We start from the raw sequence: 20,349 nt of genomic DNA on the forward strand, positions 1-20,349 counted from the left end.
CTCATTGAGAACATTGAAATGTATAATATGTGACATCTTTTATTGCCTTTATTAGATATTGAGAGGGAACAGGGTGAGATACTAAGGGAAAGACTTGCTGAAGACTAGAGACCTTTTCCTTTCCCTCCACTACTGTAATAATTATCTCTACTTCAGTATAATTTGTAGATACTCTTACTTTAATACAATCAAATCAGTAGCATCCAGGTAATTGGTCTGTTGATCCAATCAGAGTGAGCAGGTCACATTAGACTCCGCCTCGTAGTCCAAAAGGCTACACTCCGCAAGTACATTTACTTTTAATACTTCAAGTATATTTAAAAACAAGTACTTACTTTTGTCAAGTAGAAAATGTAATGAACTTATGTTTTTACTTAGGTTAAAGTAAAGTAAAACCGTATGTATCTTAACCATTAAGATGTCATGTCACCCCCGCCAAGTTTAAATGGTCTGATCTGCTTTTCTATATAAATACAGATCATAAGTCAACATGCTGTAAATAAGAAGGCAATGCAACCATAGTTAATTTAATAAGCGTATTTTAATTTGCTGTACAATCTGCTAATATAATTAGAGCTTTTTGCATATTGTAAAATCATCTCAACTGTTCCATAGACCATAGATCACAGTTACCCTGTTAAACCAGATCCATCCCCTCCAAAAAAAATCCCCCGGTCACAACAGTCAAATCCACCTAACAGACAAATAAGCATAAAAAAAAAGAAGAAAAACAGCAGTTCAAAAAAGACAGGAGAAACACAAGTTATCTAAAGTGTCACATGTTTCACATAAAAATAATAAAAAGATCAGTATTGTTTAAAAAAATCTCAACTTTCAGGATAAAAACTTTTAGAGAAACGGGCACGACTGAGAAACATGATGTTGAAAAGAAAAAGAAAAAAAATGGTAAAAATTCCAAAACAGATTTAACTTAAAAACGTCAACACAAGGCATTAAGACATTTGAGTCGATCGGATATGATATGGACGTTTGTGTTGGTTTCCCCTCGACTGTTACGTGTGATAAAGCTCCGTCCGAGTGCGAGTTTCCACTGAAAAATCAAATAAAACCCCCACTCAGCAGAGCTGGGTCGGCCTCTCAACTGAATCACATTAATACATTAGATTCTTGCAGGAAACTATTTAAATTCACCTAATCCCAAAAGCACCAGCGGCGTATTACGAGGCGTTTCACAGCGTTAATATCTCACCGCTCTGTCCCACAATCCCTCCTGCGTTAACCCTCCGTTCTTCATCCACAATCCTCCCAGTTCAGGTTAAAACTATGAAGAAAGAAAAAACGAGTCCAATTCAGCCTGGACTTGAAACGTCGACTTTCTCCGGTTGAAGACTTTTCAGCTTCTGAACAAAACTCGACAGAGAACGGATTTTTTTTTTTACAAAAATATTAATTTACATTTGTTAATAAAGCTTTTTTTCTCCCGTAGACACTCTCCATGTCAACTGGAAGAGTTTCTATACAGCATCATAGATCCATCGCCTGTCAATTAAAGTCAGTCTCTGATCCACACACACACACACATACACAAAGAGCAGTGGGGGGGGGTAAGCCGAAGCTGTGGAGACATTTCTGTAAAATCAAATTTCAGACTCCTCCCTGCGAGAGTTTAAATCAGACGGACGGAAGCTAAAAGGTCGTATTTAAACTCTCGCGTCTAAAAAAAGAACTGAGCCGTCCGTCTCTCGTTTTGGTCGACTTGATGTTTTTAAATCTCCTCATCAGCTGTTTGCTTCAGTTTTTCACACAGTGCATAAAGAGAAAAAGAGTGTCGCTGGACAATCAGCTTACAAACTGTTGTGGAGGGATCAGATTTTAAACTTTCCAGCAGACGAGAATTCATCTTACATTGAAAAGGCTGTACAGTTCGGCACTTGGAAGCTCATAAAACCACGGAGAAGCTCGTTTCCACGACAGTAAACACTTTTCTGATCTCACACAAGTGCAAATAATCTCCCAGGTTGTTTACGACCAGATTAGAATCACAACGAGCAGTTCTGTCGCTGAGGCTGAACAGATTTGACCAATGTGTTGGAATGAAGGTCGGGAGGAGAGTCATCCTGATTCTACTTCAGACAAATCTATTAATCTCCAGTTTGCACTAAATAGAAGCAGCCGGCCCATAATCTATAATCTGTCTCTAGCAGTAGTCAACCTCAGGCAAACGTTATCTAAACAACTCTAACAACAACATTCAAGCAAGTCCTTAGAAAACCATTAAAAACGGCTAACTGGGTGTCAGACACTTTTGATCATTGTGTTCTGTGGTTTCTACTTTGTGAAGTGGAATCACGTGTTAAACACATCACACGGAACCAGAACGTCGCTGTGACACTTGAGTTACTGAGAGTGAAGATGCATTTCCACTTGACATGAGAAGAAAGATTAGGAACAGACAGTTATAACGAGTGGATACTGACACTGTGAAGTCTCCAGAAGCACAGACGCATAGTTTTACATTCTCAAGATACATTTCAGCAACAACTCAAATTTAAATCAATTATCCAGACCGATGTTACCCGGAGCTGCTGGAGACGAGTCGGAGCACAGAGAGAACTTTATGACAGTTACAGCAAAACAGCAAAAACCGACGCTGACGCACTTTGTGGACGTGGAGCTGCATTGCTGGTTTTCACACAGATTCACCATCAAGGTTCAAGTAGTTGTTTTGAAACACGGGACGTTAACTTAAATCCGAGTTCTGATGTCATACAAACAAAACTGACGCTGACAAACCTTGACATTTTGATTTGAGCCCGGCAGGCAGCGTGTTGTGCGTCCACTGCAGGTTAGTGGTCTTTACTGAGGAGTAGTAATTTCACAGTTTACTAAGCTGATAGAAAAACCAGTTAAACGTGTAGTTCAACGAGTGCGTGTTGATGAGCAGTGACGTTCAAAGTGTCCAAGTTTCCAGTTCGAGTCAGGATGAGGTGTGAAATAAAAACCAGGTCTTTATTTTTTCAGTATGTGACTGGAGCTACAGTGCAGACAGTGGTAGTGGTGTCACTTGTTCCGGAGGAAGGCTGAAAACACTTCCTGCTCTGAGGAAGGCCCGAGGAGTCTGCTGATAAATGAGCAGCGGAGGTAGCCGTGCGACTTCATTCATTCAGGACGTGTGTTTGGCGTGAGAGAGGTGGAGGAAAGGGGGAGGGGGCGTGGAGATGGCGTGGGCGAGCAAAGCAAAGGCACGACAGATTGAGTAAAAACAACAAAAAAAAGGGAGGAAGAATAAGAAACTCGTAACCCTGTCGTTTCCCTGATGCAGGAGCGAGCTCAAGGCTTGTGGTGGTCGGTCGCTCCGTGTGTGAGCGTTCAGCTCGGCTTCGCTCCGGCGTGTCGCAGCGCGTCCTCCTGCTCGGCTGACGCCTAGTGACACAGTGGTGAGGGGTCTCTCAGGCAGGCCGGTAGGGAGGGTGTGTGTGTGTGTGTGTGTGTGTTTGTGTCCCAGTGGGAAAAAAAGGCAGCAGGGCCTGTCCTCAGTATTGTTGCTTGGATATCGGCTTCTCTCCGCCTCTGGAGCCCGGCTGGCGGCCCCCCGGCCCTCCGGAGCGTCGGCCTCCACCGTGGATGAGCAGCTCCTCAGTATCGGTACATGTCGTAGGTGCTGACCCAGAACGAGGGGAAAGCCCACGTGGGGAACTTGAGGAGCATTTCCTCCAGCTGAGCAGTCCGCTGGTCGTCCCCGAAGAAGTAATGGGTGGAGATGGCGACGGAGATCATCCCCTCGGGGCCCGACGGGTCCGGGTCTCTGGGAGGCTGAAGGAGAGAGAGGGTGAGAGAAACATGAATGTCAGCAGAGGCCAGTGTGTGATACAAAACCGGACCAGGGGGCCTCTGTCGCCAGCCTGACGCAGCTTATGCAATAGAGGATTTAAAAAGTCACGGAGTTCGTTTCATGTAAGCGAATCCTTAAAGAGAGCATGTGTGTGTGAGACTGGGCCAGTGGCACAGGGCTTCGCCTTTAACGCGTTTCAAGTTAAATCACCAAAGCTGGAGTTTAAAATGGTTTCACACGACAGTCAGACTTTCACACACAGTCGCACTGTGTCCTGGCCGACATGCCAGCCTGAGGCCCGCAGGTGATGTGAGGCACGACAGAAGCCGAGAAGGAAGTAGCAGGGGACAAAGGGAGGATTAAAGACGTTTCTTTAACATACCAAGTAAGAGCATTTGCACCAATTTCCCATGGTGTAATGTTTGGATTTTCAGGAAATCAGGCAGTGTGCATTTTGGTACGGATCAAAATTAAAATCCAGATCTAGTGAATTTAAATGTGGTTTTACAGGCGTTTCAGCTGCTCAACGGTAACAAACAGGGCTACAAATCTGTAACTGCCACTAATGTGTAGCTGAGATAATGTGGATTCAGTGAGGGATCAACTGTTTACATGTATCGTCAACAGTCTTAAAACTATGTCCAAACAAACATGATGGATTTGCTGTGGAATTAAAGAAAAACATGTCGGGTGTGAGCTAGTTAGCAGATGAATTCTTGAGTTGTGGCCAGAAATGTGTTTAACGTGGGGACATTTGACCTTCATCTTCTAATCAGTGTCTTGTTACGTCTGAAGCGAACGTCTGCAGCCGATGTAATGAAATTCCCTTGAGGCATTCCTGAGATATCACGTTCAGGAGAAGGGGGATGAACAGCTCTAAAATATCACTGAGAGATACTTTCAATATTCTACATGGATTGAAACTTTTTCACAGGATTCTCTCCACACCCCACCGATAGAAAGAAGGTTAAAGGATTTATATGAAGAACAATATATAACAGAGATATTGTTATCCATCGTTAGTCCCACGGGAGAATCGTACCTGTATTTCAAACCAGAAGGTCCATGTTGGGGCGTCGAGGCCGTGAGAATAGAAGATGAAATATTCTCCGCTCAGGTCGAACTGTGGCGTCCCGTCTCCGAAGGACCAGGTGGAGAGGCTCGCTCCCCGGTGAGGCATCAGATACAGGGACATGTGGCTGGGGCCTGCATGGGACGTGGGAAGGTTAACACACTCACACAAAACATACACACGTACCACCTGAGGCCTTAAAAATGGAAATGTGCAAATCAATCCATATCACTACAAAGAGCTGGGATTGAGAATCCAGAAATAATTGACATTTTAAACCCTCACAACAATTCAATGGTATATGGTTATCAACGGCTTGAGGATGTCTGAATCATTGCTGACCGGATCCGTGGAAGTTACATGAGAGCTCCTGACCTTTGACATTGAAGGTCATCTTGACCGTCCCCCAGCGCGTCTCCTCTTTGGACACAAGGCTGAACTCCACTGGGGAACTGGGAGACACTTCTGGGGCAGGAAGGTACCAGTTCTTCCTGAAAATGCGCCCGGGAATAATACAAGGAATAAAAAGTGTGTACATGGAAACAGTCACATTATTCAATCAATCAATAGAAACATGGAGAAGCTGCTGGTGCTGTGTCACTGACTTGCTGAGAAACTTGACAGGCAGGAACCAGGGGTAACCACAGAAGGGCCGGTCCTCTCGACAGTGCGTCCGGACGCTGTCGTTGATCTCTGGGATGTGGGGGGTGATGTGCTGGATGCCAGTGAAGTCAAAACTGTTGATCCACAGCCCCGAGTCCCGGCTCTCCACCTGGCCCTCCAGGTTGTGGAAGGTCCTTGTGGTGTGCTGCCGGGGGGGAAGAGGAGTTATTTTCATTCTCCATCTAGAACAACTTGGTGTTGATGTCTGTGATTTATACGAGCAGGTGGAGGAACGCTACCTGTGCACTTTTATCTGATACAGAAAACATGCAGAGTAATGGGAAATATAATAGTTACGTAAAAGATGGATCTGTTTTCACATGCTTCCATTAAAAGCATTTGACAGAACAAAAGTGCACTGACGGTCAAGAAACTGGCCAAAATATGCACGATAAGCTATATTAGCTGTTTTCTCGTCGGATTTTAAATTGATTATTGATTTACTCTCAGTCTAAAAGGCTTTCCCCATTTGAGTGAAGCATTTTCTTTGACACAATTATGAAAAATGTTCAGAATTTCTGCTTCCCATCTAGTTAAAAGAAAAATTTAAATTTGCCTGAGTTACGGTATATTCAGGTTTACGTGTACAAGTCTGTGTATGTGTGTGTTTGTGTGTGTTTGTGTGTGTTTGTGTGTGTTTGTGTGTGTGTTTGTGTGTGTGTTTGTGTGTGTGTGTGTGTGTGTTGTCATTTAGAACCTGCAGGAAGACTCGTTTGGGCCGGGGACTTTCTGGACTGCCTGAAAAAGGAAAGAAGACGCCGCAGGACACCAACAGGAACAAGATGATGAAGACTGAGCCCAGAGCAGACAGGATCCACTTGGTGCTCCGTACCAAATAGACGAAATGGAGCTGAGACAGACAAGAAAATACTCTTTGTTACTGGAGGGAAGAATAAACTATTTTTAACAATAACAACAAATATGAGCATTTGTAAGATTAAATGTTACTGGCTTCTAGATGCCAGTCATCTACACACAGTTGTTGAGTCGCTTAAAATTCTCTACCGTAAAATCCAAAAATGCTGCTGCAGCAATTAAAACTATTTCTTGAGAAAACTCACAAAGAAGGAGGAGAGAAAGATGGTTGCGAGGGTGACCAGGGTGGCCAGCACCACCTCGGGGGGGATTTCCGTACCGCTGCGACCCATGATGGGGGTGAAAATCTCAAACACCACCCAGATGAGGAACATGAAGTGGACATAAGGCAATGCCAGGCCCAGCAGGTAGAGGACGCTGTACTTCAGGGACGCTCCTGCAGAAAAACACAGTGGTTACTGGTTTTTCAGAACAAACCGAGGACCAGTCCGTCCTGTTTGTCATCATATACAGTAGGTGTGCCACATAGTAAACCATCATTCATTCAACAGCTTTCTATTCAGACAGACAGACAGACACTTTATAAAGACTGTATTCAGACATGACAGGACTTTTACAGGTTGTAACAAAGTTTGCAAAATGTTTGATATGTTGTACTTGAAAGTACAAAGAGTTGTAACTGGAAAAAAAACAACAAGGTGGAATTGTTTGTTTTCTGTTCTCTCACAGATGGATTTATATCTTATTTTGCGATTGAAGTCTCTAATGATCATCTTATCGATGCATCAACTATTGGCTTATTCTCCAAACACTTAAAATTGGCTTACTTACAAATTTTAACTTATTTTTTGTACTTAATTTAGCTTAATTTAATTTAATTCTCCAACTCAATTTAATATAACCAAAGCTTTTTCATGCATAGGCATTCCACCTGAATCAACTGTGTCTTGGAGTGGTTTTACATTTTGGGGGGAAAAGAAAGCAAATAGAGTTATTTCCTAGAATATCAAACTATTCCTTTAAATTCAAATCATACTGAATAAGGAAAACCCTGATTTGTGAAGTAACTCTGCAGAGCTGAGTGTTTACCTCTGTGTTTAAATTCCCTGGCCAGCAGCAGTTTGGTGACCAGGGGGAAGGCCACCATCAGCATGGGGACGTAGGCCGAACACAGGCCCTGCTGGGTCAAGCACACCAGGCTGCAGCACCACAGAAGTAAACTCACATCAAAATACAGATCACCCAGCTCCACTAATCGGACGCCCTGCGTGGAAAACACAAATACACACACAGCTATATCATTATTGTTATCATCATCATCAAACAGGACACCCAGGCCTCTTGCAACCTTAGTTTGGGTTAATTCATTATATGTAGGTTTAGTTCTGAAGCAGAATTCCAACTTCTCAGTGGCCAAGCATGTTAGGTTCTAGTGCATCATTCATTTGATCTTAATTTCTATCATTTTTTCAGTATGAGGGAGACGAGGTCTTCTGTGCAGCGGGACAAAGGTTGGTCTGTGTCCTTCCTGGAAAATGGCCACGATAAGCTCGGGTTCATAATGTTGTTATCTGCAGCTCCAGTGGGCAAAACAAAACATACACTGACAACTGTTTGACACATAATATGTCTATTGAATGTTTTTCTGTTTACAAGCAGACATGCAAAATCATATAAGAATCATAAACCTCAGTGACACAGGGGGAATTGGCTCTCAGCTGCTCCTGAATGAGTGTGCACATGTGATGACCGCATGTCTGACACATCCACAGTTTTATAATGTCGCACACAAACATACACAGAGAGCCGCTGTTTTGTAATCGCTGTGGAGGAGGAGAAACTGCCTGCTTTTCTCCTCTCTGCACTTTAATATGAGTGAGACATCATGAGACATCAGGCTCAGGGAAACACTTTGACCTCTTCTTCATCTCAAACTACATACAGAAAAGGGGAGCATCACAGTGAACGAGAGGAACTCTGTGCTTAACTGTAAAAACAAGGTTCAGAGAACAAGAGGTATTGTTAAAGGTATAGACCACGATTAGATCAACATAAGTCGAGCTGCTCTAAATTCTTCCAGCTTCAAACAATTTTGAAACTTTCACCTTTGACCGAGACTGTAATTCGGTTATCTGTGAAGTGATACATAATGTGGTGTCTCCTCATTCAAAAGAGACATATTATGTGTGTTATTGCTTGAAAAGTTGTAAATGCTATGATGTTCAGAAAACACTGTCCTGAGAAGACCTCTCACCCCGTAGTGAAGGTTCTTGGCGAGCGTGTGGATGAGGATCATTTTCCCGGCGGCTGCCGTCCCGTACAGGCAGATGGAGGCGTAGAAATGGGTGTACCAGAACATGGAGCGACCCATCAGAGTGACGAGCAGGGCTACGATCAGCACCAGCAGCAGGGTGACGACCCAGCACAGCACTGTGATCCCTGTGGCGTAGGCCAGATCCCGAACATAACGGCCACCTGAGAGAGCCGAAAGTCGGAAGAAGACGTGACACACATTAACAACTAATGAAACTCTACAACAAAAAATGTGTAGATTTTACCAATCTAGATTCGGCCTCAAGAAGTGGTACTGGACTATTTTTATCTTTCTTTTTTTTTTTTAAATCAATGCAACAAGCCACAAAGAGGAAAACACACATTTTCAGAGCAGGAAGTGACATAAAAGTGACATAACATAACATACATCCAGCCCAGGAAGTGGTGACCTACCCCCATTGCCAGGCAGTGACGCTTTCTTGGCCAGATAAAGGAAGGTGGCCGTGGCGACCATGTAGTTGAGGATGGTGCCGACACGAGCGGGGTACGCCACCGCCACAAACCCTAGCAGGTCGAAAAATACCATGTTGCCATGACGATACTCCGAGGAATCCGCCAACCTCTCTGACGTCAACAGGTACTTCAGCACCGCCAGGATGTTGTCGCCTAGACAGAGGAAGTGGGTTCAGAGGCGAAGCAGTTCAAAGCAGGAATTCAACATCGTAAATCCTGCTGCATGGGTTCAGCCAATATGGAACAGAAGTACATTAGCTGGAGGTCCGAGAGATTTAAGATCGCCTAAATCCTTCATTCAACTGACACATCATGTGTGGTTGATGATTCAGTATAACCTTTGTTTGTTTTAAACATTATAATGTGCCTTTGTTTGAGAGTCAACAGGGAAGGAGAGGAAGAAGGAACAAAACCTGAAACATGAACTGTTCAGCAAAGTGTCCCAATGACTCAATGCACCTTTCTAACCAGCAGAACTGAGGCAGTGGCCATAGTCATTCATGCATGGGCGCCCACACTGTGGTGATAAAACCATGTGCACACAAACATCACGTCAGAGATTAAACCAACACGGTACAACACACACTAGTAAATGAATGTTGCTCACTGTGTGTCAAGATTTCACAATCTCTCCTTTACTTTTTGAATTAAATCACATTTTATTTTATTGGTAATTACAGTATGATAATGCTACTCTTACAAATAGACTGGTCTGTCTGTCTTGTGTGTGTGTGCGTGTGCGTGTGCGTGTGTGTGTGTGTGTAAACATGAAAGCAGCAGCACACAAAGAAGGAACTCAGCCTCAGGACACAGTAGCCAACCCAGTGACCTCGTATTGATCCTTCACGTGGGCACATTTCACATCTACATCCAACATCATGATTGTAGCCAGTTTCAAGTCCTCTACATGTCCGATTCACTGGTGAGCAACTGTTGTGCAACTATGAAAGGCTCCACACACACACACACACACACACACACACACACACACACACACACACACACACACACACACACACACACACACACACACACACACACACACACACACACACACACACACACACACACACACACACACACACACACACACACACACACACACACACACACACACACACTCAGGCGAAACAAAGCTCCATTGTTCTTTCGCGGGGTGGGCTCACTGTGACCTACAAGTGTAAACAACATCTTCTTGTTCATGTGGATTATCGACAACTTGTCTTTCTGAATTTCCCTGTGACAAATCTACAGAGTTTTTAAACGGTTATGCTCCCATTATATTTTTTAACACATCTACAAAATCCAGGCTATATATCTGATGAATCGAGCATTTGCACCTTGCCCTTCTTCCCCCGTCTAAAAGCAAAGCTGTGATACAGGAGATTTTTAAGAGGTTCCACCAGACACCTGCTGTGCAGATACATAGCTACTGATGTATCTTGCTGTATCCACTCTCCACGTTACAAATCTGCTCCTTATCTACCAACTAAAAATACCTCCTATCTCGCTCCCCGAAGCCTCACTTTCTCTTTCTTATAATTCATGCCTTTCACGGTGACTCGTTGTGCACGGGAGATGAGGAGGGAGGAGAGGAGGGAGATGAGGAAGGAGGTTAGGAGGGAGGTGAGAAGGGAGATGAGGAGGGAGGTGACCAGGAGCTGCTGATGAAGACGAGAGGAACCATGCCTACAGTCTCTGGGTTTTAGTGCTGACTCACTGGATTCTGTGCTACGTAAAGCAAAAATAATTCCGCCACACAGCACCTGGCAAATGAGGTAAATGAGGGCAAGGGCAGCGCATGTATGTAGGTGTGTTCGCACTTTGTTGTTCTGGGGGAAATAAAGAGATCAGCAGAGTGCTGACCAGTCTGACACTGAGGGATGCAGCACAATTGCACAGCATGTGTTTGGAGCTTGTGTTTGTCTTTGCACAATACAAACAGTGTTGAGAGTCTTCTACTACAATGACTATTCTCTCTTTGACAGACAGCTAGAACAAACAGGTGACACTGTATCTGCAATACACATTAAATAAAACCCTCACACCTGTTTGAGAATGGACGCGGATGTGTTTGTTTGCTTACCTGCTCTCTGTATCGAGTCTGTCAGGATCCTGTCGGCGGTGTCATACTTGGTGTGGTAGATGAAACCGTTTTCAATGAAAGCCAGATCAATGCCTGTGAATCAAATCACAAACACACAAGAAAACATGAATCACAGAAAAAGACCAAATAAGGGCACCTTTACTTTGTAGATCCAGCAGCCACTGGATTCTAGTTTTGGACTCATTCCCTGAAAGAGTTTATACTTTCATATTCAGTTTTCCTACTGTACTTGTGTCGTTTACATTGTGAGAACTTACCTGGGATGTTGCCAAAGTCCCTGTAGATGCGGAAGTCGGTGTCAGACGGGATGATCCCACTCTGAAACACCTCCTGACCGACCACGGAGGCAAAAGGGTGTTTGGCTGCTTGGACGTAGGCCTCAACCAGCCACGGGTTCTCTGGACCTTTGAGGAGAAAAGAAAGGAAAAGCTGCTGAGACATTTTATATAGTTGATCACTGACTCTTTTAAGTTTGGTCATTGTGGAAGCTATCTGTGGTGGTTTAGATCCTCTCCTCTCCTGTCTGGTGATATCAGCATTTAAGTTTGTTTAAAGTAATAAATGCAACGGTTGTGCAAAGTAAGTGCAGCAGATAATGTCTCACATGCAAATGCAATGTCACAGGCCCCTCAGGATGTTAGTTATCCATATAGATTATGTCAGAACAGCTAGACAGTAAACGGTCAGCATGACCACAGGCAGAATCTGTGACTGCAAAACTCTTAACTTCTCTTGTTCTGCAAGTTTTCCAAATTACAGGAAAACTAACACAGAGAGCAAACCTGGGAGAAAACAAGCAGCTGAGAATTGAACTAGAGCAGTTTATCAAACCCGAATGTTGAATTACCTGTCTGGAAAACAACCTCCTTGCCCCCAACACCTGCAGCCTCCAAGTTAATAAAGGCTCGCACCTGCTTGGCCCAAGGATGCTGGGTAATGAAACCGTGACTGGCCTGATGGAAAGATAGAGAGGACAGCGAAGCAAAGGCATCGGGTAAGAATTTAAAAAACGAAAATATTGAAAGACTAAGAGAGGAGTCGACATTTTACCTGCAGGATATTTTCCTCTGCCCCGTTAAAGAGGAAGACCACACCATGGTGAATAGGGGAGGACTGGTTGGCCAGAGAATGGAGGACTTCCAGCATCACCGCACAGCTCACTGCATCGTCGCTGGCACCTATGAAAAAAGCAAACCAGTGTACGCGTGTTTAAAGAAAATACTAAAAACCATTCAGGCGGAAAAAGGGTTCGCTAGACCTTGCATTTACATACAAAGAAGTGGAACTATCTCCGATCTAATCCACACCCAGCGGCTCAATGTGAGATAAAAGAAACACAGGTGAATGAGCTGATAACTCCCACAGGCACCAGAATAGCACAAATTCAAGATTGTAATCTCAGTGCTTGTACGATGGCGAGAGCACAAAGGAAAAGGGGTTAATAGGGAGCGGACAAAGAACAGAGCATGTGATACCGGGAACAGACACGGCCGTGGTGAGGAACACAGGAGAAAAACAAAGAAAGGGAGAACAAAAAAAAAAACGAAAGATCAGAGAGCTCAAGTGAGACGTCATGTGCTCCGGCTTTCTGGGCTGCATGAGTTCATGAAGTTGGGGGGGTGGAAGCCTGTTCACTGTCTGTCTGGCCACCATTCATGCTGCTGTCGCTGCCACTTAACGTCAGCGACATATTAATCCTCGTCCCTAAAAAAGCTCTGTGGGACCTCACACTTTGTGCCGTGTATGAAATCAAAGCCTGAAAAGTCAGTGCAGGTGCTTGAAGGTGCATTCTTCGTTCAAAGCGAGGAAACATATTCAAACTATGCATTTCTCCTTTGAGTCTTTCTTTTCCCCTGTTATTATTTTTGACACCAGCAAATGTTTGGAATTCCGAGAAATCAAAAGGGGCTGCAGGCGGTGGTGGACATGAGAAAGTATGTGTGTATCTTCCCGGTCCACACCTCTTGGATCAATTTCCTTTTGGCCGTAAAGCTGTTTGTGCACATGAGGGTGAGAGTGTGTGTTTGTGTAGGAACTGGAACAGGCTCTACAGTGTGAGGTTAAACAGCAAAAAAACGTCCTGCAGACAAAGATTATGAGATTTTGACAAGAAGATAGAGTCAATCATCAACAAACACAGTTATGACAGTTTAGGTAGGACTCCATGATTGCTTTGGGCCGCTCCCTGTTAAAAGCACAATGCAGCACTTTGTAATTATTTACAAGAAGTACTAAAGATCCAAATTTTCTCGATGGTCTTGCTATGGCAGTTTCACTCAGACTGGCCTACATGACTATAGTTAATAACAAGGGACACTAATGAGGGTATTATCTTCATCCAAACTATTTAACAACATCTAAAATTGAATGGGTTCTGTCACGTTCCCATAATTCCTCCTTGTTTTGAGGAAATCTATTGTGTAGTTTTTGTGTAATCCTGCTGACAAACTAACCAACCAACCAACAAGGAAACAGACCAACGGACATAGAGGAAAACATAACCTTGTTAGCGGAGGTAATTAAGACAGATTTGATCCAATCCAAAAGTGCGACAGTTCAAATGAGTGTCCTGTTCCATTTACTCACACTTGACAACTGAGGGTCCTCTCTCTTTCTTTTAGTAATTAATAAATTCTTATTCTGTTATAAGGCTCCCTACATTTGGAATGAGGTCCGAAAATCTTTAAGGTTGTGCTCATTTATTTCACTAAGGAAGAATTCTCGAATCTTATCTCATGTACAACTGACTTCTCCTGCAGTGATTGTAACTGTTAGTTGACTTAACCATAGTATTTTATTGAATCGTCAAAAATGATTGTTTATGACCTTTTCCCTTGTATTACTGTATATATATATATATATATGCATATTTATTTAATTCTTATTTATTTATTTTTTCTTTCCATGTATTAACTCTTCATTGTAACCCTCGGCACCATTGTAAATGAGGGTCTTATTCCTCAATGTGTTTTCCGAGGCTAAAATAAATAATCAATCAATCAATCAAACTGGCAAACGAGTGTATGATGGTTTCCTGGATGAACCTACATGCAGCCTGCGTTGGTCAGTAGCTTCACACGCTCTTGCTTTCTTCAGTAACGCTCTCACACAAGCACCAGGCTGAGATGTGGATGTTTCTGTACCTGGACTGTTGGCCACTGTGTCAAAGTGGCAGTTGGCCAGCATGAGATGTTTGGCTCCTCCCTTGGGCTCTAGCCTCACGGCGATGTTGGTGACGCGGTCGTAGAAGCTGGTGAAGCCCCCGAGGAAGTCGATGGAGAAGGTGCCGGTGGGACGCTGCACGTCTGTGGTCAGCTGGTTGGGGCCGGCTGCCGTCTCCAACCGGATCTTCTCGATCTGCTCCAGCAAGTAGCCCACGGTCAGGACTTCGTTCTCGTGGCTGCCCACCGGCCGCGGGCCGACGCTGGTGATCTGCTCCAGGTGCACTCTAGATCGTGGGGTGAGGCAGGAAGAGAAAGAGGAGAAGATAGTTCAATGTCACTGTTTAAAGACCATGAATCATTGGTTGTGTATCACATCATGTGTGCTCACACTCCAACACTTCCCTTTGAAAATCAACATGGCCTTTCAAGCCTTAATCTAGTTGATAAAACCAAGTTCAGGCTTTAATATGTCAACAGTCTGTAGTTTATTAGCTCATATTGAATGTCCTCTAAAAGCATTTCACTAACTGCAAATGGTTTATAAGCAAATCATTTATTTTTTAAACAGCTCAGAAAAATGTTTATGCACGTCTCTTTCCTAAAATAAAGCGACTAGAGATAAGATCCATTCATTTGTTTCAGAAAATAAAAACTGTGCTGGTTGTAATGTATAAAATATGTGTGTGTGTGTGAGCCCTTGACTCCACATTCTGCTGGTTTTAATTAGGTTTGATGTGAGTTAGCAAAGCGAGAACGTGTGGACTGATGTGTCAGTGGGATCGGTGGCTCCTTAAAGTCAGAACACATATGGAGGAATGTCTGCTCTCAGCCAGGTCTGAAACGATAAGACGATTAATGAAAGAATGTGAATCAGAAACTATTTTTCATGGAGAAACGCTCTGGCTCTCACTCTCTTCTATAACGGTAAATCAGTCTTCTTGTCTTTCAGCTTTGTTTGAACTTAGAATATGTCTGAGGAATTGTAAAAGGCGTATTTCACAGCTTTTGATATTGTGATCCATCAATAAAAACAATAACTGTCAGATCTCCGCCACACCCTTCAAAAGTGGAAGAATGGAAATCTCAGTGTTGAGGAACAAACGGGAAACAAAATGGTTTTTTGTCCCTTCAATGACCAGAAAGGGGAACTTTCCAATCCGATGAAAACGGCCATCGAAAGACAGGTTCAGTCAAAATGAATCTAATCATTTCATAGAAATGGAAATTGAAACCACAGTTATATTCCTGCTTTTACGAGGAACGAGGAGAAACAGGAACTATTTGGTCTTCAAGGCCTTTTCTCTAGACCGCAAAAAATTCCCATCCGTGAAAAAGTTGCACCACATGACACGAGAGATATGGTCTGAGCTGCTGCTTGCACTCGATTCCTGCATCGACCTCCCAGACGCTGGTCGATGCTTATAATTCATACAAGGATTTGCAGAGCTCTGAGCTCACCAAAGTCAGAACTGTGACCCATGAAGCTCAGAGCCCTAATCAGTCGAAATGCCCCCCCCCCCCCGTGAGCCTCAGTGGTCGTCTCATTTCAGATTTGTAAAGCCTCTTTTTAATCAACCAGATGTTGTTGATGATCTTTTTCTCTCGTTGTGCTGGCTGCCATGTTTATGGTTCATGTTCACGGTCATGCTTTATTCATGGGAAAGTGGACCCCTCTCTGTCAAGGCTGATTTATCGGACGGCTGATATCAAATTTGCCGATATGAGACTTTCATAGATATTATGTATCTGTGCGACTGTTTGTCGATGTGAAAACTTATTTCATAGAATAAACAATGTGGAGAAAATGTGCATTTCTGTGCAAGCCCTGGTTACATGTCTTTGTTGTAAGAGTTCAATAACAACATTTCAGGAAACATTTGATTAAATACACGAGTTGATATATTGTATCAGACATTTTTGACCCCCTAAGATTCCCTAAGGTTGTGTTTGTCTTTTTGTGTCATGTCAGTTTTCAACCACCTGAACTTCCTTATTCTTTACAAGAACTATGGATGATTATACAGAAAGATGTTTTGAAATGGGCAGAGTAGCCTACTACAGCGACTGATTCCTTTCACAACACAACAGTTAAATCCTTAAATAATAATTTTGATTGTGTTTTTCATTCATCCTGTTTCTACTCTTTTCTCATCTGTAATATGTTTTATTTCTGTTCCTGTGCTCCATTGCTCCACTTTTCACGTTTAACTTGTAAAGCCCCTTTCAACTGTGTTTAGAAAGGTGCTAAGTAAATAAAGTTTACTTATTCTTATTATCCTTAGAAATAATGAATTCCACTGACATGACTTTTTACTAAATACACTTTTTAAACATCTTGGATTTGGACTTCTTATTCAAGTTTCTCTGTCTATGTCTTCATTTGTCCCGATGTAAAATGGATCTGGGACATAAAGGCTGTCTCATAGAAACACAAACAATGGCGATCAGGTGCATAGTCCAGATGATAATGATGTAATAACCGTATTGTTATTCTATCACACTGTGGCTCTTCTCTCCCGGGCCCCACTCCCCCCGTGGCCCCGGAGAGGTTACCACGGCGCCGGAGGTGGAGGTGGACCCGGCAGTGGTTGGTTTCTAGGCGGGTCAAACTGGAGGAAAGGTTACGAGCCCGTAAGCCCCAGGGCGGAGAGGACAGGGGGGGAACACAGGGGGGACAGTGGGGGGGGCAGCTCACCTGGCTCTCACCGCGTTGAAGTCCCCGCTCGGCTTCCCGATGACGAGCTGCCGGAGCGACAGATGCACCAGTCCCCACAGCGCCAGCACGAACACACACACCAGGGAAGTGGCGACTCCTTCCCGCAGCAGGTACAGGCTCACGTCGGGCTTCCTCTTCGGCTCCTCCGAGCTGTAGCCGTTGTCCCCGCACCGGTGCCCGGGGGAGCCGGCGCCGTCGTCGGGCGTCGCGTAGCTCCTCGTCCCGTAGGGCTTCAGTCTCCGGACCGTGGTGTCGCTCTCCATCTTCGAGTCCAGCAGTGCATCAGCTGCGGGGAGAGAACTCTCTCAGATTCCGCCTTCTCCTACTGGGGAAGGAGGAAGGGTCGCAAGGAGGGACAAACCTGACGGCGCGAAGGCGATTGGAAATTAAATCAGAGTGCTGCTCCCCTGTCGCCATCGCGTGGACATTAAACTAACTGCATGCGATTATTTCCAATCTTTTTGTTTTAATGATAGTAAATAAACACTCACCTTGTTTTTCTTCACCAATACAAATTCGATGGATTATGGTCGGACCAACACCTGAGATACCTGTACAAATAAATAAACATATATCTTTTATATCTCTGGTGTTACGTGTTGAGTTTTATTGTTACACTGTTTTCCCCTTAAAAAAATTGTAATCTAATAACCAAAATTATTTAAAATTTGTCTCTACACTGGTGTAAGTGTTACAATAGTGCTGATATAACTGTTGGTGCTAAGAACACATGAAAATTTGCATTGTGTTTATATTTGGTTTCAGTACTCAGGCTCAGGTACTTGTGTTACTATACTCTACTCAGTCATCTTATAGCTGTATTGTTAATATTTCCATTAGCACAGACTCCTTTACAGTGACAGGTTTGTAATAATTATGGTGGCTGGACTTTCATCTCACCGTACTTATTATCGAATACTTATTCTTATTCTTATGCTCTTGTGTTTGACTGTTTTGTGCCCTACTGGCAGTGGTGGGAAGTAACGAAGTACAAATACTTTGTTACTGTACTTAAGTAGATTTTTCGCATATCTGCACTTTACTTGAGTATTTATTTTCCTGACGATTTTTTACTTTTACTCGCATTTGAGCACAAATATCTGTACTTTCTACTTCTTACATTCTCAAAACTGGCTCGTTTCTTGAGCAGCGGAGGTTGGCGCAACGTGAACCTTTACGCACGGCGCACCTCTCTCTCGCTCCTGCAGTCGTTATTATTAAGGCCCAAGCACTGACAGGCACTGGCAGACGTGAGGCCCTATTGAAATTGTAAGGATTATTATTCAGGCAAATTAATTGGCTTTTTAAGGGCTTTTATTAGTTGACTTTACATGATTTTTTGAAGGTATTCCTTTTTCGATTCACATTCGTTTTCCCTTTCTTGCTTTGTGTCAACATCTGCACATAAATACATAACTCGAAGCAGCAAGTGGTTAACTTGTCTTAGAAAATATTGGAAGTAGTTGGTTTAAACAAAAACTGTTGGCAAATAGACTATCATTGGTTGGCCGTGTCTATTTAGTCTTACACGTCCACGTAAACAAAACAAACAGATTTAAAACAAGTCAAGATGGGAAAAAAAAACAACACAACCAATCATATAAACAAACGCAAAAACAAATTTCAGCCAACACACCCAAAAACAAACACTGTGTCGTGGACTACTGCATATTCATGCACACAATTCAGGTTTTTTAATGGACCTCGCCAAATGGAACCCTGGGTAATCAGGCCCAGTTTTCCACTCACTATAATGCCAATATAATTTTTGCAAAGATATTATATATCTATATATTGCCAATTCTAATCCTTAGTCGCCCTTTGTGCTGATTCAACACAACTTAGAAGCTGTTGAGTCTTTATATATGTATTGTACAAACTGGCTAAAGTGTACAACTTCAAGCAGGGTTGTGTCTTCACTTTGCCGTCCCTACAGGCAAGATACCCTACAGGTGTATTGTCACCCTGCTGGAAAAAAATGCAAACACAAACGCAGGCCCATTCAGTGAAGATAGTCTAATGATAAATAAACAGGCTTACATGTAGATGCGTGGACAAGCTGGCGGGCAGGTATACAGGCAGTTACAAAATACAGCTAATAGACACTAAAAAGGTTAGTGTTGAAGTGCCGTCAAGCAAGACACTGATAATTTATAAACTTCAAAATAAAGTCACCAAAATACTGTAACCAAATTTGCACCTTAAGATATTCAATTGGAGGTATTTTGTAGATGTAATTGTAATGTAATGTAATATAGTGTTGTTATTATTTTTCAGTCAGTTGAAATAAATCCTGAAGAGAACAATTTTGGGTTGTTTTGTGTCTGTATAGGCCTACTATAAAAAGCACTTAGCATTTTTGATTTTGGTACTTGTACTTTTACTTTTGATACTTAAGATCATTTCAACACCAGATACTTTTGATACTTAAGCACATTTAATATGAGGGACTCTAAGACTTTTACTCAAGTCATTTTCTGACGGGTGACTTTTACTTTTACCGGAGTCACTTTCAAGTAAGATATCTGTACTTTTACTCAAGTATGGCTTTCAAGTACTTTATACACCACTGCCTACTTAATGCCTAAATGTCTTCTCACAATCAATAAAGTCTATCTATCTATCTATCTATCTATCTATCTATCTATCTATCTATCTATCTATCTATCTATCTATCTATCTATCTATCTATCTATCTATCTATCTATCTATCTATCTATCTATCTATCTATCTATCTATCTATCGTTCTATCGTTCTATCAATCTATTTATCTATCTATGCAAACAAAAGAATTTGAGCTCTTGCAGTTATTTCAGTACAGTTAACACTTTAAAAATATTTATTATTAAAGCTTACAATCTCATAAATGTTACGTTGATAAATTCCCCGTCATGTAGGAGACATGCACATTGGAGAGGAGTAAGTATTCATATCATTATTAAGTAAAACAAGCAACACTACACTGTGAATACTCTATTACAAGTAATAGTATATGCAAAATGTTGCTTCAGCAAAAGATGCAGTACAACACTATGAATAATCAATTAAAAGTACAATTATTCAAAGTGCCACTTAAAAAGCAGCACTACACTTTAAATACTACTACATACATAAAGGTGCTGCCTTCAAGTACAACACTTGAGTACAAATACAGCAACAGAACGTATATAAATGATATCTAGGCATACTGGTACCTGTCAGTGTTATAAATGCTGTTACATCATTATATT

At 42.7% G+C, this 20,349-nt stretch overlaps 1 protein-coding gene across 1 annotated transcript; it reads right to left on the reverse strand.

The window, feature by feature from the left end:
- Positions 1-522: 522 nt before the first annotated feature.
- LOC132999059 (endoplasmic reticulum metallopeptidase 1) lies at positions 523-17,449 on the reverse strand. Its single transcript, XM_061068843.1, has 15 exons — positions 17,098-17,449; positions 14,382-14,686; positions 12,289-12,416; positions 12,086-12,191; positions 11,496-11,642; positions 11,218-11,310; positions 9,072-9,284; positions 8,599-8,819; positions 7,434-7,608; positions 6,590-6,780; positions 6,226-6,378; positions 5,471-5,673; positions 5,241-5,356; positions 4,836-4,999; positions 523-3,774 (listed from the first exon to the last, which is right to left on the reverse strand). The coding sequence occupies exons 1-15, from the start codon at positions 17,379-17,381 to the stop codon at positions 3,598-3,600; spliced, it is 2,676 nt and encodes an 891-aa protein (XP_060924826.1). The 5' UTR covers positions 17,382-17,449; the 3' UTR covers positions 523-3,597.
- Between the last annotated feature and the right edge of the window lie 2,900 nt (positions 17,450-20,349).

This window comes from Limanda limanda, chromosome 1 (assembly GCF_963576545.1).
Source record: "Limanda limanda chromosome 1, fLimLim1.1, whole genome shotgun sequence".
Lineage (NCBI taxonomy): Eukaryota > Metazoa > Chordata > Actinopteri > Pleuronectiformes > Pleuronectidae > Limanda > Limanda limanda.

Bases quoted from the DNA above. Each gene is read 5' to 3' on its own strand.
- LOC132999059 (XM_061068843.1), bottom strand. From the start codon at position 17,381: ATGGAGAGCGACACCACGGTCCGGAGACTGAAGCCCTACGGGACGAGG. The intron at 7,609-8,598 runs GTGAGAGGTCTT...TTTTCCACGCAG, and splicing joins CCAAGAACCTTCACTACGGG to GGCGTCCGATTAGTGGAGCT. The intron at 5,357-5,470 runs GTCAGTGACACA...GCGCATTTTCAG, and splicing joins CCTGTCAAGTTTCTCAGCAA to GAAGAACTGGTACCTTCCTG.